Here is a 24,116-nt window from a genome sequence, read left to right as displayed (position 1 = left end):
ATGAAACAACTATATCAATGCAAAAAGTCCACATTGTGTATGATAATTTGGGCAATTACAGTGGCTCTTGTCTGAATTCATGTAATAAATTGGTCATAAATGAATGACAATTTCATGGGTCACAAGATTCATATAGTATAATTATCAACGGCGACAACACTTTCCATTCTCCTATAAATCTCATATTTAATAACCATTAAAAAGAGTACTGATAAGAGGTTCAAAAAGGGGAAAACAGGCGCATATACCATTATCCACTTTACACATGGCTTTGTGTAATAAGTTCTGGCTGTTTCCGGGAGGTTGCGTGATAAACGAGACGCGCGCCTAACAAAACAACTATATATATTTCGGTCATGACCCACCCCACCTTTACCTTCAACCCGGCTCCTCCAACTTTTTGACTTGTGGCCTAAAACGACGTCTACAGCAAAAATGTCTGTCTCGGAGTCATGCATCGTCTATCCTCGCAAGGAGCTTGCTTCAATGCGTAAAAAATACTTCCGAGAACCATTCGCCGAGGGCTGTCTCCCAGAAGGAGGCTTTGTCCTTCACGATGAACGCTTCTCTCAGATACTGGGCAGCAACCCCACTATCAAAGTCATCGCAGAACAAATTGAACCATTTGCTCACGAGGCAGGTGTGTATATGCCTGCCACGGGAGAAGTATATATCACGAGCAACCATCTACTCTGCGCTGGGGAGAAATATGTCCAGATTTCGAGAGTTTACAACGATTGGAAAGGCTATCATGTCGATAGTATCGAGCCAGACATTGTTTTAGCTAATGGCGGCGTCAATTATCGGGAAGGCATCTTGTTCTGTGAGCAGGGCTCTCTCACTGAGCCTGGCGGTCTGGTCTACATGAAGCCGGAGGAGCCGTATAAGACTGAAATGATCATAAGTGATTATCACGGACGACAATTTAATTCGGTCAATGATGTGGTCATTCACAAGGACGGGAGTATCTGGTTTACGGACCCAACATACGGGCATGAACAGGGCATTCGACCATTGCCACAATTGCCCCCACAGACATACCGATACGATCCCGGAACCGGAGATATCAGGGCGATGGATGACAGCCTCACGAAACCAAATGGACTATGTTTCTCTCCTGACCAGCTGACTTTGTACATTACGGACACTGCAGGTATGGCTGGCTGTACACATACTTCTGGGATTTATTCTCCGGCGAAGGCTGCCTCCATGTAAGTATACCATTTGTCCGCAAAACGAATACGTCCAATTGACAACTCTTCACAGATATGCATTTGACGTTATAACACGCCACGGTGGTCCATTCCTCGCCAATAAGCGACTGTTCGCCTTTGCTGATGTGGGTATCCCTGATGGTATCAAATGCGACACAGAGGGGAACGTATACAGTGGATGTGGAGATGGAGTGCACGTCTGGAGCCCTGGAGGAATGTTGATTGGAAAGGTTTATGTCCCTGGTGGATGTGCAAACTTTTGCTTTGGGAAGGGAGGGGAGATGTTTTTATTGAATGAGAAAAAGATGTGGAGGGCACAGTTAAACCCGGAGCTGAAAGGGGATTTGCTTGGGTTGTGAAAGCAGGAAAGGCAGTTTCTCTTCTTTCTAGCTCCGAGAAATATAAGATCAATCACCGATTGACAGCAACAGCACCAGCCAGACTAGTTTATTTTACTCCCTGTGGCTCTCGAACCTGCGACCTACTTATATACCCCATGGCGGATTGATCCTATTGTCACCACAACTACAGAAACCTTTTCACAACGCAGATCGTGAGCGTTATACTAGACATTGACAATACTAATCGGCCCACAATCTCACAAATATCAAACAATCACAATGATGTACCATAGCGTATAAGAAATGATTTACTTCTGCATTTTATATACTCTATTTCTATTAATTCATGACGTTCTATGTAAATCGTTTAGCAGACTAGAAAGTTGTCAGTATGATTAGAGTAGATTAGACAACGTAGAATCAATACTTACTGCCAATAACACCGTTCACTGGGATATCAATGCTAGTTGTATAACTTGCAGAATCACTCAGCAGATAAACATATGCTCCACCCAACTCCTGCACCTCTGCGAGCCTCGGGATGCCCCGGTAGTACTTCAATTGCGTCTCCCAATCGGCTTGCTTCTCAACCCAGTAAGTCATAGCCGTCTTCACAAGTCCGGGAGAGACGGAGTTCACTCGGATACCGTACTGTGCCCATTCCATGGCTAACGTATGTGTCATGTTGCGGACTCCACCCTTCGAGGCACCGTATGGTGTCGAGGGGACGACTTTGTTGGGGCGGTAACTAGCCATCGATGCTGTGAATACGATGCTTCCCTTGACGTTTTGTTTGATAAAAGCGCGAGCGGCGACGCGGGCAGTGTAGAAGGCTCCGAAAAGCTGCATTTCGCGTTAGCAAGGGTCATTTCTAACAGGGAGGGGGGGAGCATGAAAGAAAATTGAGAGAGGGGGAGATGGGAACTCACGTTAACAGCAAACAAGGCCTCAATCTCTTCAGTCGTGAACTCGAGCGCACTCTTGTGATTTGTTCGTCCTGCGTTGACCACCACACCGTGCAATGCGCCCGCCTCTTCAAGCACCTTGTCGATAGCTTCCGTAATACTCTGCTCCTTCGTCACATCCGCCTTCAGAGCAAATAGCTGGCCCGGGTACACTTTTGAGAGGGTTTTGAAGTCGTCGCCAACATCGTCTGCGTAATCAATGCTGTATACTTTTGAGGCGCCGTTGGCCAAACAGCACTCAGCGATGCCGAGACCAATGCCACGATTTGCGCCAGTAACTAGTTGGGTAAACTTGTTAGAAAATACTGAGGTGGACAGAGCAATAGAAGAATGAATGCATACTGGCAATTATTTTTCCTCCAAGATTGACTTGCATCTGGACGGGGAGGTGTGAGGCCGCCGCAGCAGTTACTTCGCTACCCATGATATCGGTTGAATTCTGTATATCGAAAAAGTAAAATTCGGGAGAAGATAATGCTGATAATGACGATGTATTGGTTTCTAAGAGTGATATTTTGTGGTCAAAGCTGACGAAATCGTTTATATATGCCCTCGAGCTGTCCGTTGTCGCACGTCGTTCCTATAACTTGATGATCCCCATCACCTCGTCTCGACACACCTGCCTCGTAACGAGGACGACAGGGTTCCATCCACGGCACATGTGGCAGCCACATACCAGGATGCTGTCCGGGGCACGATGTCCCCGGGAAATCCTGGCACTCCACACAACCAACCAACACCCGCAACTCCGCCATTGGATTCCCATTGGCGAACCCAAATCCCACTACACCCATCACCCCCGGACCCGGCCCCCGCCAAGCCCAGGATCTACAGACACACTCGGCGGACTTCCGACTACCTTATCAGTACACCATACAAATTGGTAGTCGTCGTATGCTGATTGTATGACAGTCCAGCCCAATTTGCGGGCATAAGACGGTCCCCGGCCTCTAACATGGGTCGTATAGCGGTGATCCGAAAAGGCCATCGTTCGCAACTCAGGATTGAGTCCCTGGACAGGCATAAGACCCGTATACGACAGCTATCTAAAATAAATATTTTTCGGCAAGGTAGAATAGGCTGAATAAATAACAAACAACAGCACAATCCAAGATAAGTTTATAAAGTTGATTGGAATAATTACTGTATTTGTTGTAGAATAGATAAAGCTGTTTAACCCAAAAACTAGCGATCTCTCCTCTGCAAGCCTCGCTCTGTTTCTTCCTGTGCCACTACTTTATCGTCGTGGGACTACAAGAAACAAAGAGAAGCTTATGAAACGAAGTATCAAACATTCTTTAACATATTTCCCCTAGAGCTACACCTCTTCCTCTCACACCTTATTATCTTCAACATGGCTCGCTGGGTGTGCAGCTTTCGCCTCAAAATCACCATCCAGACCTGCTGCGTCACGCTCCTCCTTAAGCTCTTTGAATTTCTTCTCAGCAGACCAGGTCCAAGGCGCGTCAGCAGCAAACAAAAGATCCATCTCCTCAAGCGTTCGCTGGTTTGATTCTGGATATAGTGCCCAAACTGTTCCATATTAGGTCTCAGCCACATAAAAAAACGGAATTGTAGTCGAAGACATACCAATAGGAATACTGAGAGCATTGACAACTCCAAAAATGTAAAACATCTTTTCGTTAATCGCATTGACGATATATGGAAGGACTAAAGTGAGTGTGGCTAAAAATAGTCAGTTATAATTCTTGAGGTTTGGGTTTGTCTTTACTTACCATTTCCAATCGACCATCCCACAACACCCCATGCGTTTCCTTTAGCACGAACCTGAAGAGGAAAGATTTCGGCAGGATACAGCCAAGGCACCGTCAGCCAAGTTGCTCCAAAAATAAAAGTATATACATAGATCATAGTCGCCGCTGCAGCACCCCACTGGTTTGCATTGTTGATATTTCCAGCGTTTCTTGCGTCCAATCCACCTCTAGAAAGGCCACCAACTAGGAACATAGCAATGCCTTGTCCCACGGAGCCCCAATACAGAGTCCAGCGGCGCCCGATGCGGTCAATCGTGAAAACACAGATAAGTGTTGAGAACATGTAGAATATATTGTTCAGGCCGGATATCCACTGCGACTTCTCGGGCCCAAAACCAGCGATATGGAAGATAGTCGGCCCATACATGGTAACACCGGCGATACCAGTCCAACATTGAATGATTTGCAGCCAGATGACCAACTGAACGCGACGGGCTGTATGTAGCTTGCCATCTTTGAGACCGAAAAACATCTGGATATAAGTGGTACCTTCGGCGTGTTGTTCGAGTTCGATGACGGATTTAATGGAATTAAGTTCGGCTTCGGCGACACCGGCGTCTGTCCCCTCCGTGCCTCGGAGTCTCTGGAGAATGTAGAGGGCCTCTTCGTTCCTTCCGACTTTAGACAACCAGCGAGGAGATTCTGGAAATGCCCAGCAAGTAGCAAGGAGACACAGAAGTGGGATTATCTGAAAGGCAATCGGAAAACGCCAACGGAATGCTGACTCTCCACCATCAATGAAACTAACTCCATATGCTAACCAATATGCGACGACAACACCGAAAATATTGAGAGTAAACTCCATGGCGATGAATGTTCCACGAGTAGTATAGTCAGACAGCTCCGATGCCCAAGCCGGAACAATTCCATTCAAGATACCTGTGCCGATACCGTTGACAAGCCTGGCGCCGATCATCCAGTTGGAGTTCATTGCGGAGCATTGGAGAGCAGCTCCAAAAATTCCCCAGGCAGCACCTAGACCGATAGTGTTGATTCTTCCGTATTTGTCACCGAAGTAGCCGCCGAACAGACAGCCAACGAGCGTTCCGAGGTAGAAAACCGCCATTATCCCCCCCTGTAAAAGGGTATCTGTGACAACAGGAACGCCTGCATCGTCGACATAACCGAACTTCATGAGGTTGATATAGTCTGGGCTTTGATTGACACCACCCATCATTCCCTGATCGTAACCTGCATATTATTAACACCACTACTCACTATCACAATTCGATTAGAGTACACTTACCGAAGAAGAATATGGACATGCCAGCCAGGCAGTTGGCTGCAAACAAAAGACGACCTTTCTCCAATTTCGACTGTACCATCCACCCTTGGTGCTGATCCAAGGAGAAGAACCCCATCCTGCTTGCGAGGGAATATGACAAAAAGTAAAACAAGTTCTATAAAAGTTTGGGTAACTTAAACACTTGCTATGCCAGCGCATATAGATCGTAGCTAGTCTATATATATATTGTACGGGATTTCTATGAGGAATTAGAGAGTCATAAGTAGTTATATTTTTCCGGAAATTGGACATAAGCTGATGCATTAATGATAAACGCAATCCCGATCCTGGGGATGGTAGTCGCTCTAAGACCTGTCAAATCCGCGGGGCCCCATGGGGAATTGGCGCATGGCAAATCCACTTTTCGGGTTGTAGACATGTGCGGATCCGGGAATTGACTTTTTTGATGGTGAATTAAACCATGATAGCGAGGGACCTCGTTACGAGTATGGCCTCGTCCCGAGAGGTACTAATCGCTTTGTGGCTGAACCCGGGAACTGCCCATCAATACCAGCTTCGGAAGAGTAGTTACAATTCAAATGAAAAACAGATTGACGGAGACTTTTGATATAATCTTCATGTAGCGTGTATTTACTTGCCGGGAGATCTGCTTGCGTGGGTTATAAAGACTGGCTTAGGAACAGAGGGAGAATTGTCTCATGGCCTGTAATAAAGAAGCAGTTCCCTTCCAACAGTGTTGTCCGCATTTCCCGCTCAGTTCGTCCTGTCCGACCTTTATTTTAATTCAGAACGTCCTTTGACCAATCTTTCAATATGCCTCTCTACCAGCCGGCTGACCTCAATACGCCTGTGTTATCGCAGTTCTCCCTCAAGGGCAAAATAGCACTGGTTACAGGTGGCTCAGGGGGTATCGGTCGTCAAGTCGTTACTGGTCTCGCCGAGGCTGGAGCCGACGTTGCAATTATCTACCATAAAGCAACCGATGCCCATGAGATCGCAGCCAAGATTGCTGAAAAAACAGGAGTACGAGTTCAGGCCTTTCAATCCGACGTAACAAAACGAGAAACGATAGCAAAGACGATTGAGCAGATAGCAACCGAATTCGGCCGTGGCCGCCTCGACATTGTCATCGCGAACGCAGGGGTGTGCCAAAACGTCCCATCTCTGGAGTACGATGAAGAAACCTGGAATTATATGAATAGTGTCAACTACGATGGTGTTATGTGGACCGCAGTAGCAGCTGGGCGGATCTTCAAGAAGCAAGGAAGAGGGAACCTGATTATCACGGCATCTGTCAGTGCCAACCTCGTAAACGTCCCACAGACTCAGGCTGCATACAATTCCTCAAAGGCTGGTGCTCTACAACTCGGGAAGAGTCTTGCTGTAGAATGGGTCGATTTTGCAAGAGTGAATTGTGTTTCACCAGGATACATCATGACTGAGAGTATGTTTGCCCTTACCATCCGATATCATGGAAACTGACTCATTCTGGTAGTGTTGACAAGACAACCAAAAGAACTCATTGACAAATGGTTGTCTATGATTCCCGCAGGGCGTGTGTGCAACCCCGAGGAGTTGAAGGGCGTAAGTGGATTGTCTAAAGTTTCACGCACTGGATACTAACTAGGTTCTGCAGCTCTACGTTTTTCTAGCCAGCGATGCTGCTTGCTATATGACAGGGTCAAATATTATCATCGACGGAGGGTTTACACTTCCTTAAAATGGACCGTATCTACTAGTTTATATGTAATGGTAACAAAACAATAGAGTCTATTCCTCATTACCTGATTTAAGCAGTATAGTTTTGATACCTTTCTTCTTGCTGTCCTAATATTTCATAGTTTCTTAAATCTTACAAGAGGTCGAGTCTCTTTGCAACGACTACAAATTACAATGCGATCTTAAGCCAAGTTACAATTAGCACGAAGTAATCCGAGAAATAATTGCACATTGCTGCACCACTTCTATTTCTATAGACGGGTGGAGGAGCATACTCCGAAAAGGTGCTGATTGTTGTCACAACACTGGCTTTGCTGAAGCTGATGGAGTATTGTGCTCCGTAAACGGACAATTGGAGAAGCGTACTCTTGAGAAAGTGGTGGTTATTCCTACAACACTAGCTTTGGTGAGGTTGATGGAGCACTGTACTCCGTAAGCTCCCGTGTTGGCGTTGTGCCTCGTTACGGGGACTACACTGTCATGGCGGCGCGGAACGAACGCGGGGTTACAGGACATGTGCGCAATGTCCCGAGTCTAGCGATGGCCGTCTCAACGATGTGTATATTATTACATCCCATCCATTGAGTCTCTTACTTGGGCTTAATAATAATACGAATAGCACCCCTATAAGGATTTCGAAGTTCACGGAGTTTTTTGCTGGCAACGAAACTCTAACAGCCCGACTAGTGATACAGTACAACGCAGTCCTACCGGCTATCGTATCCTTTCGACTTGCAGCATTATGGCTTCTATATTCGTTCTACCTGTGCGGACATCGAATGCTTTGAACACTTTTTTGAAGAGGACCCAGGTGCAAACAGTGCTATCTTTTCATTCACGAAATGCCCGCCGTGCTGCTTCAACGAGGTCGACCCGGCATACGCTTAACACAGGAGCTAAAATCCCAGCCATTGGGTTTGGTACATTCCAAGATGCCGATGCACAAGTCGATGCTGTCAGCCGGGCGTTGAAAGCAGGCTGCCGCCTAATCGACACAGCGCGCGTCTACGACGTTGAGAAGCAGGTGGGACATGGAATCAAAGAAAGCGGTGTTGCTCGCGAGGAGGTTTGCGTCGGCACCAAATTGTGGTGCAACAACTTCCATCCCGACGATGTTGAGAGCGCTCTTGACGATTCCCTGCGGGATCTCGACACACCGTATGTCGACTTGTTGATGATGCACTATCCTTGCACATTTGCCCGTGGAGAAGATCGTTTCCCCCGCGACGCGGATGGAAAGATGATTCTGGGAAAGACAAGTTTTGTAGAGACATGGAAGGCGATGGAGAAGCTTGTGAAGACGGGGAAGACCAAGGCCATCGGGGTGTCCAATTTTAGCAAGGGAGAAATCCAACAATTACTCGATCAATCTGATACAGTAAGTACTAACAAACACTGTCAATCACCCAAAATTTTTAACTTTACTGAGTCTCCATTCAAAGGTACCAGCCGTCCATCAGATGGAAGTTCACCCATATCTCCAGCAAAAGGACTTCAACGCATGGCTTCGAAGCAAGGGAATCCACGTCGTCCAATTTAGCCCGCTGGGCAACATGAACGATTTCTACCGAAACACCGGTTGGAGCAAGGAGGTCTCGCACATGACCCGAGTGACTGACCAACCTGTTCTACAAGAGATTGGAAAGAAATATGGGAGGAGCCCTGTGCAGGTTGTTCTAGCTTGGGCTGTGAACAGTGGACGCTCGGCGATTCCCAAGAGTGTCATTGACTGGCAGATCCAGCAGAACTTGGAGGCCGACTTCGAGATGGAAGCTGAAGACATGGAGAAAATTGCTGAGTTGGACATCAAGGCAAGATTCAACGATCCCAGCCTAGACTATCAATGGAGATTGTATAGTGATCTGGAGGGAACGCAAGGCGCTGTTGAGGGCAAGACTCATTAATTTGTATAAAAACCAATAGATTTCTATAATCAATAGACGGCTTTAGTATTCTATGCAGAACCATTTTGATACATTCTATGTCTGTGTCCGCTTGTCGTAAGAAGCCTGTTTTGGCTTTTGGCATTATATCTACTCTCTGCAAAAAATGAGTCCCCCCTGGCCCCCATTCTCTACGTGGGTGGTTCCCGTATTGCATGATGAATTGCCCTTGTTGGTCTCATAAGGGGCCATTTCTAGCCGTATCCTCTAGGTACGCGAGTTTAATTTATAGATTATCTCCGAGAACTTTCAACTGCCCGTAATATTTTTAGGGGTCTGCTCTCTGTCTTCCGCCTCACTGCCACCTAAATGCAGTTCACATGAGCACCTAAGCATAAGCTATAGTATACGGCCGAACTGCGAATAGATTTGACCCCTCTATATTAAGAAGATGTCTATCATATAGCTAATGTTCATACATTTTTTGTGTTCTCCATGTACTCCTCTCTGTCTTTTTCATCGCTCAACCTCTCAGCAATTTGCTGTGGAGTTTGCTCGAGACCAATCTCTGCCATAATTTCTTGCATTCGCTCACGATCAACCGTAGCAGAATTGTCGCCAAACACTTCGTCCATCTCCTCGAGCGTTTTGTAGCGGGTCTCAGGCAGGAAGAAAAAGACCCAGAGAAACATGAGCAGACAGAAGCTGGCGAATAATATGTAAGTCCCGTACTTTAGCTTGTCGAGCATGTTGGGCGTCACTTGTCCTACAACAAACTAGAATGATTTGTTAGATAAAACATGTTGTGAGAGAAGCTTATGAGAACTTACATTCATCATGTAGTTGCAGCTAATAATAATACTAACAGCCTGACTGCGATGGCCTGGGGAGAAGATCTCAGCGGGCACCAGCCATGCAACAGGGCCCCACGAGTAAGAGAAGTTAGCGCCCATCATCTGAACTCTAGTTAGAAATATTCTTTGAACGTTGCAACGGGTAACCTTACGTAGATGAAAACAACTCCAACCCATCCAGCAACTTTACCACCAGGGACATTAAAGTTCCCGTCGTAATGACCAACAATGGCAGCGACAATGACGTGAGAAACCATCATGCCAAGAGCACCAGCCATAAAGAATTTACGGCGGCCCCAGCGGTCAACCCAAAAGATTGCGGGGAATGTGAATACAAAATCAACGACACCAAGGACACCGGTAGCTAATAAAGATGTTGTGGATGCATTGAGTCCGAGACTGCCGAAGATTGTAGGTGCATAACTATAATTCGAGATTAGCCTGTAAATTTGAACCCCAAGGATAGGTATGAACTTACTATATGATAGCATTGATGCCAGTGAATTGCTGGAAAAACATGATAATACAACCCGTTGCCAGACGTTTAAAAAGTCCCGTGTTCGTAAAAAGCATACCAACTTTGGCGAAAGTAAGAGAAATTCCACTTTTGCCAGGGTGTAGTTCTGCAGCTGTACGCTCATCAAAGAGAACCGCAGCTTTTATTTCAAGGTACTCAGTCTCGACGATCGGGTCGTCCAGAGGTAATGACCGGAGTTCGCTAATAGCAGCGCGGCATGCATCATCGCGTCCCTTTGACATCAGCCATCTCGGGCTGAATGGCAGGAACGGCGCTCCCAAGAGCAGAACCAGAGCAGGAGCCACTTGCAACGCTAAAGGCAATCTCCATGCGAGTTCAGTCTGCCCAGTGCAGCCCCCTTCTGGAACATCAGTATACGGACTCCAGGCTCCGGAATCGCCGAAAGGCGCGGATTCGTTTGCATCGCAGGCTTGGCCACCTGCAAAACTTGTGCCATAACAAAGCCAATAAGAAACCATAATTCCAGCAGCTAAAAGGGCATTAGTCTGGGTATCAAAGACATAAGAAGGGATATTGTACTTACTAATGCCCAGCTGCTGTAAAGAAACAAGTGCTCCTCGGAACTCAGAAGGTGAGATCTCTGCCATGTATAAAGGTACGACGTGGGAGATCTGTCCTACAGCAATCCCAGCTATGATACGACCCACAAAGAGGTAGGTGACGTTTTGTGCACCGGCACATATGGCGCTGCCGAGGGTGAAGAGCTAAATAATATTCTTAGTTGAGCATGAGAAAGACAAAATTGCTAAACTTACAAATGCAGCCACTGTTAAGCTGTATTTTCTCGAGATGGCGTTGGCTAATGGGCCGTTGACTAAGGCTCCCAGCCATGCTCCTAACTGCAAAACAGACACAACCCATCCTTTGAGCACAGGATCACTATAAACGCTTGGGAATTTGGAGGCAAAATTTTGTCCTGTTAAGAGGTTGGAAAGAATCCCCTGATCAGTGCCGTACATGAATGATCCGATGCAGGCAAAGAGGGAGGAGAAAAGGAGGTAACGATTGGCGCCAAGCAGGCCCCGAAAGCCTAACCTGCGGCCCTGGGTAAGCTGCTGCATCCGCGAGCTGCTCGCCTCATTTGAGACTCCAACCATGATATCACTCTAGCAGTAAATTCTTTGGTTGGGAGAGAAAAAACTTCTGGTTGAGGACAGGTCAAATGCGAATTTGAGCCTATATCCAAAATAGAATAAGATAATAGCTGTATTGGTTGACTGTAAATATAAGACAGAACATAAAGACACCCACAGGTGAAAGGATGCTAAGTTTATATACAATTCTCGAAGCAATAATTGTCAAGTTCCCCAGGTTTCCCCATGCGCACCTTCGGGAGGAGTGGGGCAATAGGGGCGCGTTTCCGCCGAACAGGCTTAACTTCATCAGGGCTGTATTAGACGTAGGATTTTATCGGCTCGAGGCATTACTGCGGGGAAATCCATGCGGGGAAATCGAACAGTAACCATCACAACTTTCCCCAGACACAAGTAGCGCCAACTGCCGAAGTACTGCAGATTAACCACGTTGTTTCCGAAGCTAAGACCTCATTTGGTTATTTTGATGGTCCCCGTCACGGTCACCTCGCCCCGTTACGGTTACCTTATGTCGTTATTTTAATGACAGGTGACATCCCGAAGCAGCCCCTTAGTATAGTAATTTAGGAGGAGCTACTGGATCCGAGGATGCTTTCTTGGATACAATTGCTGCCCTTTCAGTTCAATCGCATTAGTACTCCGCTGAGCTCTGAGGTTGGGGAAGTTTGATCTGGTTGATACCAATGAGCTAAAGGCAAACCCTATCTCTTATCATACCCCCCCACTATAAATCTATTGGTGTAATTTTTTACCTTTTAACGCACGGTTTTAGCTCTCAGTTTGAATTTTCACAAGAGTCCATGAGGTTGATGACCTATTCAAGGAAGAGTTATAGTTGTTTTTGGTTTTCATGTTGGTAGGAGAGGTGCGTTGTCACCGAGAGCTTCTCCGACGGCGGAGCTGACCCACCTTTCTGCCGCTCTCCATTTTTATAATAAAAAAAAATTAGCACGCGGGTCGAAGTCCCACGTACAAAAATATATACATCTCCGAACTGGATACTGTTCATTGTGCATCAGCCGTGAATCGAACACGGGGCCCATCGATGGCAACGATGGATTTTACCACTAAACCACTGATGCTTGAAAAAGTGTATCTGAACATGAGCTCAGAAAGGCAATTCTCTCTGACGGGGAGTCGAACCCCGGTCTCCCGCGCTTTGTCATATGACAAGCGGAAATCATGACCGTTAGACCATCAAAGATGATTATTGGGAGATTGATGACCTATTCAAAGATCATCAATCTCTCAATCGCATCCTCAACCTTGTTCCTCACCCTCCTCTGCGCCTCCGCCTGCTCCAAAACGATCTCGTGCTTGACATCAAATAGCCCGTTCTCCCTCATATTGGCGCCCGGTAACACGAAACTCCCTGATTTAACTCATCTTTTCCACGATTCTCCACAAGTCCTCTGATTATCCTTCCTTCCCTGTTTCCGTGGCAGCCTTCGGGTTTAGCATCGCATCCCAGCGGCACCCAGACGAGCATCGCGCAGACATCGAACATTAGCCGCATCAACGACACCTTCTTGCAGTGCGAGCGCTCATATAGAGGCCCATTGTCGAGATTCCGAAAGCACTAAACGCGTTGATGATATGCTGCGTTTGGTGAGGAACTCGAGGACTCCGTAGTAGTGCAGTGCAAAACTGCCCATGGACCGCCCGTAAGCGGTGCGGCCGATGATGAAGCCCATCATGGAGGGTCCATGAGCGGGGAACTGTTCCCGAAGAGGTCACCATGACAGTGGAAAGCATAATGGATAAAGGGTCATGAACTAGCAACAGTATATGAGACAACATTTAATAGCATGGATTCTAATCTCGACCTTAGGGAATGCGAAAGGAGGGCCCAATATCCAGAGTTGCCCCGGAAGGTCCAACGATGGAAATGTGTCTGCGGAGACACCTATGTTGCGCATCGATGGAGATTGCTCTAGGCTTCTGACTCCAAATTGTGCTTCCCCATTGTAAACGGGCTCCATGCCCTGTTGATGCATTGGGATAGTACTAAGGTCGATGTCGAAATCCATATCGGCCCTGGAGTCGCGTGAGAAATCGGATTAAGAAGTAAAGGCGTCGGTGCCATAGCTCGCATATGTGGTGAGTGAAGGAACTGGTGACTGTGGTGGCGTTTGTGTATTTTCAGAAACAGAGGGCAGACTCGGAGAGGTGGAACTCGTTCGTAACCAGTATTCATTCTGGACCGAGAGCTACTCGTCCGCCCCCATCCCGTGTACCTGTTTACTGACACCTATGTTGCTGTTTGGCCTATTCCATGTAAAGGCTGCTCTGCTCGTATTTAGAATATCCGATTCACAACAATTACCATCTTGTGATAACATTGCCTTAACCTCTCCAGCTGCTATAACGTGCATCAGATCCATTAAGATCTCAACATAGATTACATACCACAATTTTGAGCCCGAAGTTTCGAGGAACTTTGATCAGACTTGCAATCCCACCCTTGCAATCCTGTACTCTTGGTCCAGATCAGTCTGATAATGCTAGTACTCCTAGCATTACACCCGATGTTAGGCAATGGATTCCCAGGTTTGTAGCAGCAGGAGTGTTCCCGACCAATCGTAGTATTGGAGCATAGCTGTCAACACCTCATGTTCGCAACGCCCATTTCCAGCATTGTGAACGGCCCAGGTCGAGGATATCTAGGTTCAGCGCTACATCAAGTGATGAATGAGGCGCATCGACTAGCAACTCACTAGTATCTAGGTTTAGTTTAGTAGATGCCCCCTGGTAGGTCATCAAAGGGCGATTTAACAGGAGCTGTATATTATCGTAGGATATTTGCAGCGTTAAAGCTTGCATAGCAAAATATATGATGTGCTATTCTGTATTTTTTCCATAGCTTGTCTATCCCATGAGACTAACTTAAGCTCGGGAGGAAGTGAATTTTCCCACTCGTTGAGCTCTGTATACTCGTTGAGCTGTGTATCTCACTGCAGTAGATCTGTCAACGGCTTAACGGCAATGAATGAAGAGGTCTATCCACAACAGACGCATCTGATGGTATCCTTCTGCGACTATTTTTGAGTGTTGCGCTTGGTTTCCATTGTCCGGTGGTAAATTAACTACTTACAGAGGTGTGCACATCCTGTATACTTTAATCGAAGGCCGAGTCAACTTTAACTTTGTAGCAAGACGTTGCTTGGACAAAGTAAAAAGCCACTCTGTCGCCCGCTCTCCGGGAAATTGGCCGACGTACGACCCTCGGGTAACCAGCACAAGATACCCCGCCGCCGGTTAGAACGCACCTCTCTTATTTACTTGGGAAAATCAAAAACAACTGGAATGCTTCAAAGTAAAAAGCCGCGTGGAGACATGAAGGTATTCTTTGCATTTCCAAATCCCCGCTTTTAGAATAATAACTCGACCATCAGTTCCGGTGGAAGCTCGGGTGGAAGTTGCCAAGTTAACAGTGGCCGATTTCCTATTGGCTAGAAATTCCGGTGGAAGCTGTCAAAAACACTAGCTGCATATCAGTTAGCGATTCCGGTGGACATAACCCAAACTACTTAAGCCATGGAGCAGTTACTCAGGATTACGATGGGGAACAGTTGCTCCGGATCATGATGGGACTCACTTATTCTAAAAATCTACCCCGAGCGCACGAAAGAGGGATATTATCAACACGGTATCCGATTGGCTATTCGTCACCCAGAACACGCAACGTATATTTATAACAGTAGAGGAACCTGAGACGAAGCTGGCCATAGAATGTGACTGCTGTCTCTTACCTTTCACACAAAATAAAGATACTCCTGGAACACATTTGTTTAAATATGCCGAAAGCGTGCCAGTTTTGCTGGGGACGTACATCCCCCTCAACGCCAGGGATCAATGACCGCCAAGGAGTCCCGTACGTCACGGCGGTCTTCTCTGATAATTGGAAATGGCAGTTTAACTCCAAGGATCGTCGGTCGCGGCGGCGGAGGTTCGCTGACAGCGGGGAAATAATTTCCGGGTTTACTGCTGTCTTTTCTGAGGATTGGAAAGATGACGAAAGTGATAAAGCACATTCGCGTGTCAGTCCACTAAGTTGCAACACCTGCCAATGGGACAAGGACTGTGAGAAAAACATAGATGCATATGTTTTCTCGACGGACTCACCTTCTTCAACACCGCCTCCTTTTAAACGACAGCCTGAAGAAACCTGCAGCTTATCGAGGATGGAGACGATTTTTTCTCCCACATCTCGCAATCTTCAACAATATCAGTTTGGGGACTCACAATCACCTAATTGGCCACCATCACCAATGTCTACGAATACCTTTACCCCTTCATTCATAACGTTAATCGACGAAGAGACTTCCATCCCAGAGCTCATATCGTCAGAGTGTTTAACGCCAAGTCAGCCAAGCTCAGTCTATTCCATAGCCATGGATACGCCATCGCCCGCAGCAGATGAATTTGAGCATCTTCCCTGGATTCTGGCGGCCGAGGCCACTGATGCCCACGACGGCGCAATGTTTCCGAGCAAACCTTTACCTGGTCATCACAGGTCTCTTCTTGAGGATAAGAGAATGGCTGCAGACTTGGGGTTCAACTACTGGGAGGAGTTCATAGACTATAGTATCATGGCTGTTGACGGTTCTAATAAGCTAGATGCTTTCCAAGAGTGGGGTTCAGGAGACCAATTTTTAATATGAATTTGACGAATTAATTAATATCTCAATAACTGTGTGGTTTTTACAATATATCACTTCATAAATTATGAACCAGCACTTGATATGATTAGACATTATAATTAAACCCCCAATAGTACAATTACTACCACGTTTTTAAAACGGTTTGGGCTTAGACTCTTGAATGGCCTAGAATTAACTTATAACTATAACTTACCCCGAAGCTCAGGAATACCCGCAGAGTCTAGACCGAGAAAACTCTTATTTTCCATAGCCACTTGATTCCACCATTCCGATTATCCTTGATGCAAGGAGCTAGGAAGCACCTTAAACCACACCCATCGTCTCGCAATCTCAGTCGCCACTTCGTCGTCATCAACACAAGCGTCGTACATGAGTAGACAGGTACAGACGATAGCCTCGATGTGCTCTAAGACTGCCCTCTCAAGTCTAGGTTGATTGGTCTCGCAGTCCACGGTCAAGCGGAGTGTTGAAGGATCAATGACAAGTCTGGTATTTTTGGATTGACGTGCCAACCTTTTCTGGGATGCTTTCTGGTAGATAAAGACTCAATGCCTATTAAAGACTTGTTCGTCTGAAACATTCACTCCCCGAGATAAAGCAAGCCTGGAAGCCGTGTAAAAGTGACATTACCATTGGTAACACTTGAAAGCATCCAGAAGTGGAGAGAGCCTGTTCGAGCCGCCATGTCGAGTTATGAGCTGAGTCTTTGCTGGGGTCTATGCGGAAGAAACAAATAGTATAACTTGCAATTTCTAGGCTAATATTTGTAAATCGGGGATTGCTTTTAATATCGGGGCTTCCATGTCATAGAAGAAGCATTAAGAGTTATTTTTGATGCTTCTATTAGAGATAAGGATATCTATGCTGCTATGGCTTGATACTGCCTATATCTATCACCCTCTGGGGCCTTAGGAGGGAGGGGGGGGGGGGGTTGGGGTGTATCCCTACCCCCTGGGTTATGACCTAGAGGCTATGTTTACAAAGGACAAATCCTTGTGTAGTACTATTTCTTGTGTAACACTATTAAGTCATTATCATTTATCACAGTCACCAGCACAGTCACTTTCACGTATACCCAGATATAAAAGGAGATAGATGGTTGACAATATGCATTTGCTCGAATTAACCCCCCTTCTCGAATCTCAGATCCAAAAAAAAAAGTTTCACAAAAAAAGGCAGCAGCATGCTGTGTTCTCACAGAAGGAGAAGAAGAGAGACGAAAGAGAAATGCGAAAAGGAAAACAACAGACAAGTAAAGACGACACAATGTCACAAAACTGCACTCTCCTGTCCCTTCACTCGCCTCCCCATCCAATCCACTATATCAACCTCTTTCCTCCCCTCACCAGCTCCCTCTAGCTTCTCAATATGCTACGCCCCATCTATTTCGCAGCAGCCAGGCCAACAGCACCCTTCTCAAGATCATACACGCTGTACCACCTCCTCAAGAACGCATCACCCAGGATAGCCAACGGGCCAACGGGCTCGGGCATATCCATTCCCATAAAGGTAGACACGCAGCTTCCTCCCATCTCGAGGATATAATCATGCGCGCCAAGCGCGAAGTCGTGTCCAGCAAGGGTGAATGTGATATCCGGGAGATCATCGCGCTTCTTGCAATCGATGCTGTACTGGCCGTTATACCCCTTCTCGGCGCCGATCTCCTTGTTGAGGAGCTCAGCCAGGGAGGAGGGGAGGGTGTTGAGCGAGGTGCCGGTGTCGAGAATGACGCCCGTGTTGTCGAGGTCCGCTCTGACCTTGCCGAAGGAGATGGCGTCGAAGTCGACCTCCCAGTAGGCCTTGCGGCGGAGGGGGATGTAGGTCAGCTCGCCGGTGTAGTGGGACTTGTCGATTCCGCCGAAAACGGCCTCGGATTGGGACTTGTCGTCGGCGAGGTAGAAGGAGAAGACCTTCTCGTCGAGGAGGCCCTGGTCGATCATGCTGTAGAAGGGGGGGACGACCTTGTTGACGGAGATGGTGTCGAAGCCGAGACCGAGGATGCCGTCGAAGCGACCGAAGGCGAAGGCGAGTCCGGGCTCCTCGACGGCCTCGCCGAAGAGCTGGTCCTTGATCACTAGGTCGCCGATGTTGACTTGGTCTTGGGAGATGAAGCCGCTGACGCTGCCGGAGCCGTATTGGATGGCGAACTCGGTGCCGTTCTTCTCGTAGCTGGTCGACTCGCTCGAGTCGTACTTGCTGTGGAGGTAGCAAGCGATGGAGCCGCAGGACTGGGATGGCACCCAGAGGTTGGAGCTGCCGGTGTCGAGGACGACCTTGAATGACTGTGGTGGGTTGCCGATGGTGATCTCGGAGAAGTCTAATCGGATTAGCTGTGCTGCCAAGGAACGGTACGTCACGGATTTGGGGATTGCTTACACTGTGCGTTTAAGAAGTTGCTGACGGGGACGAGGTGGCCGCCCTGCTTAACGGACGATGGCTCTTGGAAGACGGCATCGACGTGGGTTTGCGGGCGGATGCCCATGTACTTCTGGCCGAGACTCCTCACATGGGTCTCGACATTGGCAAACTCCTACAGCGCAATAAGTCAGCGATGATCATCGAATACGGTCTGCCCCAACCCTGGATAAGGAAGAACTCACCAGCTGCTCAGCAAGAGGGATCTTCTGGAGCTTCATCTTGTGGACACCGGCCGACGCCGAGCCCAGCAGCATAGCCGCCGTGAAGAGTGCGCCCTTCATGATTGCGACCAGGAAGCTGTATCGACGGGTACGGGTTTGGTGGAGGTTATCAATTCGCAGTAGATATGTATATGGCGCACAGTCGTTTGTAGTATTGTTGTTGTTATGATATGATGTTATTGGGAAAGAAGGACGATTGGGATGGTGTAAGAAGAGGAGGGATGGAGGGGACTGGACGACGTTGATGGGAGGCGTTGCTGCAAGGCAACGAAACCGAGCCGGGTGTGAGGGTGCGAGGGCGAATCAAGGCGGAGTGACACAACTGGCTGGGTGTGGCTGGACTTGGCTTGGCAACTTTTGGGCTTACCAGCGATGACGCGGAGTACATTAGTCACTGGGGAGGAGAGTGACAGGTTTCCGTGACGCTAGGTTGTTTGGGGACTAGTGTTGATTGTTCCTGAAGGGGGAAGGTGGTCACGTGCGAGGTGCGAAAGACATGCGTTCAGTATAGTGAGAATTGTAGCTGGTACGCTACTGGGATAGGGTCATATTCATTATCTTGGCTGAAGATTCCGGCCACTCGTAGGGATATAAAATATATGTAGTCGGTCAATATATATCATAGTGTGATGGTATGTGGTGGTCTACTCTAGATCCTGACCGCCGTTCAACCACCATCACCACTCCATCCCAAATCCTGACTCCTCAACCACCATCACCACCCCTCCCCAAATCCCTCCTAACCTTCCACACCCTCTCCCCCACCCCCCTCCCCCTATGCCCCTCCAACCTCTCAACCCACGGCGCATTCTCAAACTCCCCCATATACTCCCCATCCCCCTCCACCTCCTCATCAGACTCCCCATCATCCACCAGCCCACCAATCTCTTTCTTCCTCCGATTCAGCGCCACCACCGCCTTCTGATGTAACTCCTCCGTATACGCCCATCCCGGCGTCTCGAGCTTGCCACTCACGAGGACGATTGATTTCTCGGAGATGGCTAGTTCTCTGATGGTCCTGTGGGGGATGGCTGTGAGGAGCTGGAGAGAGTTGGAGGTGGTGGAGATGCCGCGAACTAGGGCGAAGCCGATTGAGTGGCTATGCTTGGGGTCGGGGTAGCCGTTAGGTCCAGGTTCGAGGTAGGGTAAGTGTCCATTTGCCGTGTTGGCTGTGACCATTGGAGAGATGTCCGATGAGAGGCGATCCCCATTTTCTGCTTCCCCTTCCTGAGGACTACGGAGGGCAAGCTCGTCGTCTATCACAACCACAGCGACTACGCTCCCGTTGATAGCATCGTGAAGGAACTGCGGCGCCGGCTGCTCCCCAATACACATAACACCCAGTATTCCCGAACCAGGCCCAGAGTATTTAACCATCCAAGGCGGCATTGATGTCAACGGGCTCCAGTTCCACGGCGCCGTAGTATCCTTCCTATTTAGATGGAAGTACGACATCGTCTGCATGATCCTCAGCTGCGCTGCGGTCCGAGTCGTATACTCGCTGATCTGCGATGGCAACTCGATAACTGGAGTTTGCCTCGCCTCTTCTCGCAGGCTCTTGACAACATCTACAGGTCCTTCGGTGGACATGTATATGACAACAGTAGGCTTCGCCTTTTTGATAAGCTCGATGAGTAGTTCGAGGCCTGTCCCGAGAATCCATCCAGGCGTGTTGATTATCAGGGGGCACTCTGCGTGTGAAGATATGTAGTGCCGATAATGGCTGAGTAGATCGGACACGCACGCCATGTAATGATCCGAGTCGGCTGATGGTGATATGGCGCAGACGGAATGGGCTTGTATAACGGTGCAGCCGCCGCTGTCGGCGTCGGGATGTGTATATGGTGGTCCAAAGTTCGGTTTTAGGAGGTGGACTAGAGAGAGTTGTCCTGGAGGCGAGTACTCTGGTTGTCCTGGGTCGAGGTCAAGGAGTAATACACCAGCTGGCCTTTTTGACCGGGACTTGGGTGGTGGTGGTAAGGTCAATAGGCGGTTGACGAGGAGCTTGGCAAATGTAGATTTCCCAGATGATTTTGGGCCGCAGATCATCGTGCTTGATACGCTTTCGCGGTTCCACTTGCTAGAAGATACTGCTGCGAAGGTTTCGTTCCATTCTGGTGGTGAGTAGACTTTGTGAAGGGGTATCTTCCGCGGGCCATCTGCAGTAGAGAACAGCTGCACAGTGTTAGCTTTGAACCCACAGAATTCGTTGTAGTACATACAATTTGAAAAGAACTCCTTTCATCTGAGCCCACATCACCATCCAATATCGTCGCGCTTTCATTCCACAACCTAGAAAACAGCGGCGAAAGCTTCTTCAGCGGTCTCAGCCCAGACTTAAGCTGACCCAAACTGATAATAACCTCATTATCCTCCGACTCCAAATACCTTATAACAGGCAACGAGTGCGAAGAAGCGGCATACACATCCACAAACACCTTCGTGCTCTCAGGCGACAACGTAGCCCCCAACAGCGTAGCCCGTCCCTTACGAACCGCAAGACGATACTCTCCCAGAACCACCACCCGCTACGAAGAGTCAGCCCCTGATCACCACACCACGAAATCCCACAAACATACCTCTCCAGGCCCAATCCTAACGCTCACCCCTCCCCTTTTCTCCCGCACAATCCGATCCCCCCTCGCCTTCACAGTCGTAAACTCCACCACCACCTGCTCAGACGGCGTATTCGTCCCACGTGACTTCTTCCTACACATCAAATCGATCAGCACAGCACTCTTACCCCCCCGCGGAAGAAAAAACGCACCCCGACACCCTCCCCTCATCCCTCCCCTCATACGGCGAAGAATCCGAGAACTCCCCCTCCTCCGCCTTCGCGTCTCCCGGCCCGTCAATCCCAAGCCGAAACACTTTAGAAGTCTTCCCGGCCTCGACGAACGAGGCGCCGTTCAGCTCATCGGGGCCGTGGCCTTCGAGGACTGCTTCTGCGGCGCCGACTGCTGCGCCTGCTGCTGTGGCGAGTTTGCGCTGTTGGCGGGCGGCGAAGGCGCTTAGGCCTGTGTGTGGTGTTAGATATCTGTGTGCCAGCTACCACGGTGTGGGTGTAAGGGAGGGGTTTACTCTTCGTTTCGGGCTCGGTATTCAATTTCCTCCTCTTATTCGACGACATCCTCTCGTCCTCGTCGGAAAATAATTCCAAATTCTCCCGACCGAGTTGTCGTCGTCGTTGAAAAGAGTTGTTGGAAGGCCGCCAATCGCGGATTCTCTTATCGCCAATCGATCAGTGCAAGGCTTATCGCAAAAATTACCGACCTCAGCCAAAAAAAAAGCTCTCGGTCACCACCACCAGCCTCAACCTCAATCGGTCCCAATCCCTCCACCCCCCCACACACACAATGGCGTCCTCAAAGCCCTCCAAGAAGGAGTCTAAGAAGGCCGTAGCGGCCAAGCCAGCCAAGGTCTCGAAATCTGCTGCGAAGGCGAAAGAGGCGGAGAAGAGCACGGAGCGCATCGCTGATAGCGATATTGACATGGACGATGTTTCCAGCGAGGAGGGGAGCGATTCGAATGGAGAGGCTGGATCGGCAGCTGGGCCGGATGAGGATACGAGCAGCAGCGGCAGCAGCGAGAGTGAGGGTGGAAGTGGAAGTGGGAGTGAGAGTGAGAGTGATGAGGAATTACCTGAGAAAGTGACGGCACCTACGTAAGTCCGCCATCCCCCCCCCCCCAAAAAAAAATCTCCCAATCCCCCAATTCCCCAATCCGTCTCAAAAATGAAAGCACAAAGCTAACACACACCCAGAACCACCCTCCCAAAACGCAACAAAAACCCCTCCCCCGCCCCCCAACCCGCCGTCGCACAACACACCTCGACGCGCCGCACGCCCTTCGCGCCCCCCAAAGGCTACACCCCCCTCCCCATCTCCTCATCGACCAACAAACTCCTCACCCCCGCCGCGTTAGCCAACAAGCAAATCTGGCACATCACCGCCCCTGCCTCCCTCTCCCTCGCGAGCCTCAAGAACCTCACCCTCCCCGCCTCCAGCGGCGCGGACGAGGATGAGGAGGACGCTCCGACGATCTCGCTGCCGGGGGGTGAGTATAGCGTTGCGCTTGCAGCGGCGACGGCGGATACGACTCGTGTTCTGTTGCCGGGGAGGGGGGGGTATAAGGCGTTAGAGGCGCCGGTGGGGAGGACGTTGCATTTGCAGAGGGTTAATGTTGTGGGGGGGGAGGTGTATGTGGGGAGGAAGAGGGAGGCGAGGAAGCAGCCGGAGGGGTTGAGGATGAGGTTCAGGCCGATTGGGTTTGGCGAAGAAGGGGAGTGTGGGGAGATTGGGGAGGTGGAGGGGGACGAGGTGGTGGGGGAGAGGCCGGTGTTTAAGAAGCATAAGAAGAGTGGTGAGGGGGAGGTAGAGGAGGGGGAGAAGGAGAGGGAGAAGAAGGAGAGGAAGGAGAGGAAGGAGAGGAAGGAGAAGAAGGAGAAGGGGAAGGGGAAGGAGAAGAAGGTGAAGAAGTAGGGGGTGGGTGGTCTGTGGGACGCTTCTATTGTTGATATAACTACCAAAACCCGGCGCAAAGGGCGTATACAAATTGGGGGTTAAATGAAAGTTTTGTCTATTTCCATTGGTATCTCTATGGATTGTGTGGGGTACTGCTTATTTTCGATGCATTCTGAGATCTGGGGGCATAGATGAGAGGGTGTAGGATTGTATTTTTTGGCCTGCGGTGTGGTACGGTGAATCAGGCGGCATTTAAGATGTACAAGAGTGATGGGGAGGTAGATGAAAGCGAATAGTTCGACAAAAATATCAACACACCGTACAGATCGATAGCGTGAACGAATTATCGACAGCGTGATGCTGCAAAACACAGCCCTGACTTACCCCTTCCATGTTTCTGCTGCTGTCGTTACTCCCCGTCACCACCGCCTGTCATCACTTCCTGTCACCGTCCCCCTACCGCTGTCGACACTTCTCGTCACCACCACCATATCAAGGCGAGAATTCTCGCAGAACATCTTGAAAATGGCACGTTGGTTTCAGCGCTAGCATAGTATATCACATAACGTCCTTTACGAAGTCGAGGAAGGTTCTTATGCTGAATCAGATGGCCAAAATCTCGCATACCACACCAATCAAATGGCATAAAGCTAATTTATATACTCCAGTTCTTCCAGTTCCTCAAGCCTCGATTAATCTAACCCCCACCCCCACCCCAACC

At 48.8% G+C, this 24,116-nt stretch overlaps 10 protein-coding genes and 2 non-coding genes across 12 annotated transcripts; 5 read left to right on the top strand and 7 right to left on the bottom strand.

Moving 5' to 3' along the window:
* The first annotated feature begins 389 nt into the window (after nt 1-389).
* On the top strand, nt 390-1,816 carry VE01_08288 (uncharacterized protein). The gene is made up of 2 exons (XM_018277714.2): nt 390-1,211; nt 1,267-1,816. The coding sequence occupies exons 1-2, from the start codon at nt 436-438 to the stop codon at nt 1,571-1,573; spliced, it is 1,083 nt and encodes a 360-aa protein (XP_018127324.1). The 5' UTR covers nt 390-435; the 3' UTR covers nt 1,574-1,816.
* A 106-nt stretch (nt 1,817-1,922) lies between these two features.
* VE01_08287 (uncharacterized protein) lies at nt 1,923-3,087 on the bottom strand (the record flags this gene model as incomplete). Its single annotated transcript, XM_018277713.2, has 4 exons — nt 2,863-3,087; nt 2,485-2,798; nt 1,987-2,398; nt 1,923-1,930 (listed from the first exon to the last, which is right to left on the bottom strand). Exons 1-4 carry the CDS (start codon nt 2,942-2,944, stop codon nt 1,923-1,925), a joined length of 816 nt encoding a protein of 271 aa, XP_018127317.1. The 5' UTR covers nt 2,945-3,087.
* A 766-nt stretch (nt 3,088-3,853) lies between these two features.
* On the bottom strand, nt 3,854-5,560 carry VE01_08286 (uncharacterized protein; the record flags this gene model as incomplete). Its single annotated transcript, XM_018277712.1, has 4 exons — nt 3,854-4,053; nt 4,111-4,206; nt 4,257-5,486; nt 5,542-5,560. 4 exons carry the CDS (start codon nt 5,558-5,560, stop codon nt 3,854-3,856), a joined length of 1,545 nt encoding a protein of 514 aa, XP_018127318.1.
* A 794-nt stretch (nt 5,561-6,354) lies between these two features.
* Nucleotides 6,355-7,261, top strand: VE01_08285 (uncharacterized protein; the record flags this gene model as incomplete). The annotated part of the gene is made up of 3 exons (XM_018277711.1): nt 6,355-6,985; nt 7,037-7,125; nt 7,178-7,261. The coding sequence occupies 3 exons, from the start codon at nt 6,355-6,357 to the stop codon at nt 7,259-7,261; spliced, it is 804 nt and encodes a 267-aa protein (XP_018127319.1).
* A 524-nt stretch (nt 7,262-7,785) lies between these two features.
* VE01_08284 (uncharacterized protein) lies at nt 7,786-9,218 on the top strand. The gene is made up of 2 exons (XM_018277710.2): nt 7,786-8,638; nt 8,703-9,218. The coding sequence occupies exons 1-2, from the start codon at nt 8,003-8,005 to the stop codon at nt 9,162-9,164; spliced, it is 1,098 nt and encodes a 365-aa protein (XP_018127320.1). The 5' UTR covers nt 7,786-8,002; the 3' UTR covers nt 9,165-9,218.
* A 398-nt stretch (nt 9,219-9,616) lies between these two features.
* VE01_08283 (uncharacterized protein) lies at nt 9,617-11,632 on the bottom strand (the record flags this gene model as incomplete). Its single annotated transcript, XM_018277709.1, has 6 exons — nt 9,617-9,919; nt 9,974-10,099; nt 10,150-10,420; nt 10,476-11,004; nt 11,059-11,239; nt 11,291-11,632. The coding sequence occupies 6 exons, from the start codon at nt 11,630-11,632 to the stop codon at nt 9,617-9,619; spliced, it is 1,752 nt and encodes a 583-aa protein (XP_018127321.1).
* A 1,008-nt stretch (nt 11,633-12,640) lies between these two features.
* VE01_08282 lies at nt 12,641-12,712 on the bottom strand (the record flags this gene model as incomplete). The annotated part of the gene is made up of 1 exon: nt 12,641-12,712. It is a non-coding gene; the product is annotated as a tRNA-Gly (tRNA).
* A 39-nt stretch (nt 12,713-12,751) lies between these two features.
* Nucleotides 12,752-12,834, bottom strand: VE01_08281 (the record flags this gene model as incomplete). Its single annotated transcript has 1 exon — nt 12,752-12,834. It is a non-coding gene; the product is annotated as a tRNA-Asp (tRNA).
* A 2,372-nt stretch (nt 12,835-15,206) lies between these two features.
* On the top strand, nt 15,207-16,340 carry VE01_08280 (uncharacterized protein). Its single transcript, XM_018277708.2, has one exon. It carries the CDS (start codon nt 15,427-15,429, stop codon nt 16,291-16,293), a length of 867 nt encoding a protein of 288 aa, XP_018127322.2. The 5' UTR covers nt 15,207-15,426; the 3' UTR covers nt 16,294-16,340.
* Nucleotides 16,341-17,367: 1,027 nt separating this feature from the next.
* On the bottom strand, nt 17,368-19,681 carry PEP2 (Vacuolar protease A). The gene is made up of 3 exons (XM_018277707.2): nt 18,894-19,681; nt 18,670-18,823; nt 17,368-18,610 (listed from the first exon to the last, which is right to left on the bottom strand). Exons 1-3 carry the CDS (start codon nt 18,990-18,992, stop codon nt 17,676-17,678), a joined length of 1,188 nt encoding a protein of 395 aa, XP_018127277.1. The 5' UTR covers nt 18,993-19,681; the 3' UTR covers nt 17,368-17,675.
* On the bottom strand, nt 19,638-22,268 carry GRC3 (Polynucleotide 5'-hydroxyl-kinase grc3; the record flags this gene model as incomplete). The annotated part of the gene is made up of 5 exons (XM_018277706.2): nt 22,014-22,268; nt 21,700-21,949; nt 21,512-21,641; nt 21,155-21,460; nt 19,638-21,107 (listed from the first exon to the last, which is right to left on the bottom strand). Exons 1-5 carry the CDS (start codon nt 22,060-22,062, stop codon nt 19,638-19,640), a joined length of 2,205 nt encoding a protein of 734 aa, XP_018127276.1. The 5' UTR covers nt 22,063-22,268.
* On the top strand, nt 22,234-23,803 carry VE01_08277 (uncharacterized protein). Its single transcript, XM_018277705.2, has 2 exons — nt 22,234-22,596; nt 22,696-23,803. The coding sequence occupies exons 1-2, from the start codon at nt 22,289-22,291 to the stop codon at nt 23,411-23,413; spliced, it is 1,026 nt and encodes a 341-aa protein (XP_018127335.1). The 5' UTR covers nt 22,234-22,288; the 3' UTR covers nt 23,414-23,803.
* Nucleotides 23,804-24,116: the final 313 nt, after the last annotated feature.

This window comes from Pseudogymnoascus verrucosus (genome assembly GCF_001662655.1).
Source record: "Pseudogymnoascus verrucosus strain UAMH 10579 unplaced genomic scaffold scaffold_47, whole genome shotgun sequence".
In the NCBI taxonomy this organism is placed as follows: domain Eukaryota; kingdom Fungi; phylum Ascomycota; class Leotiomycetes; order Thelebolales; family Thelebolaceae; genus Pseudogymnoascus; species Pseudogymnoascus verrucosus.
The sequence above is the reverse complement of the archived record's forward strand: the minus strand, read 5'-3'. Positions and strand labels throughout refer to the sequence as shown.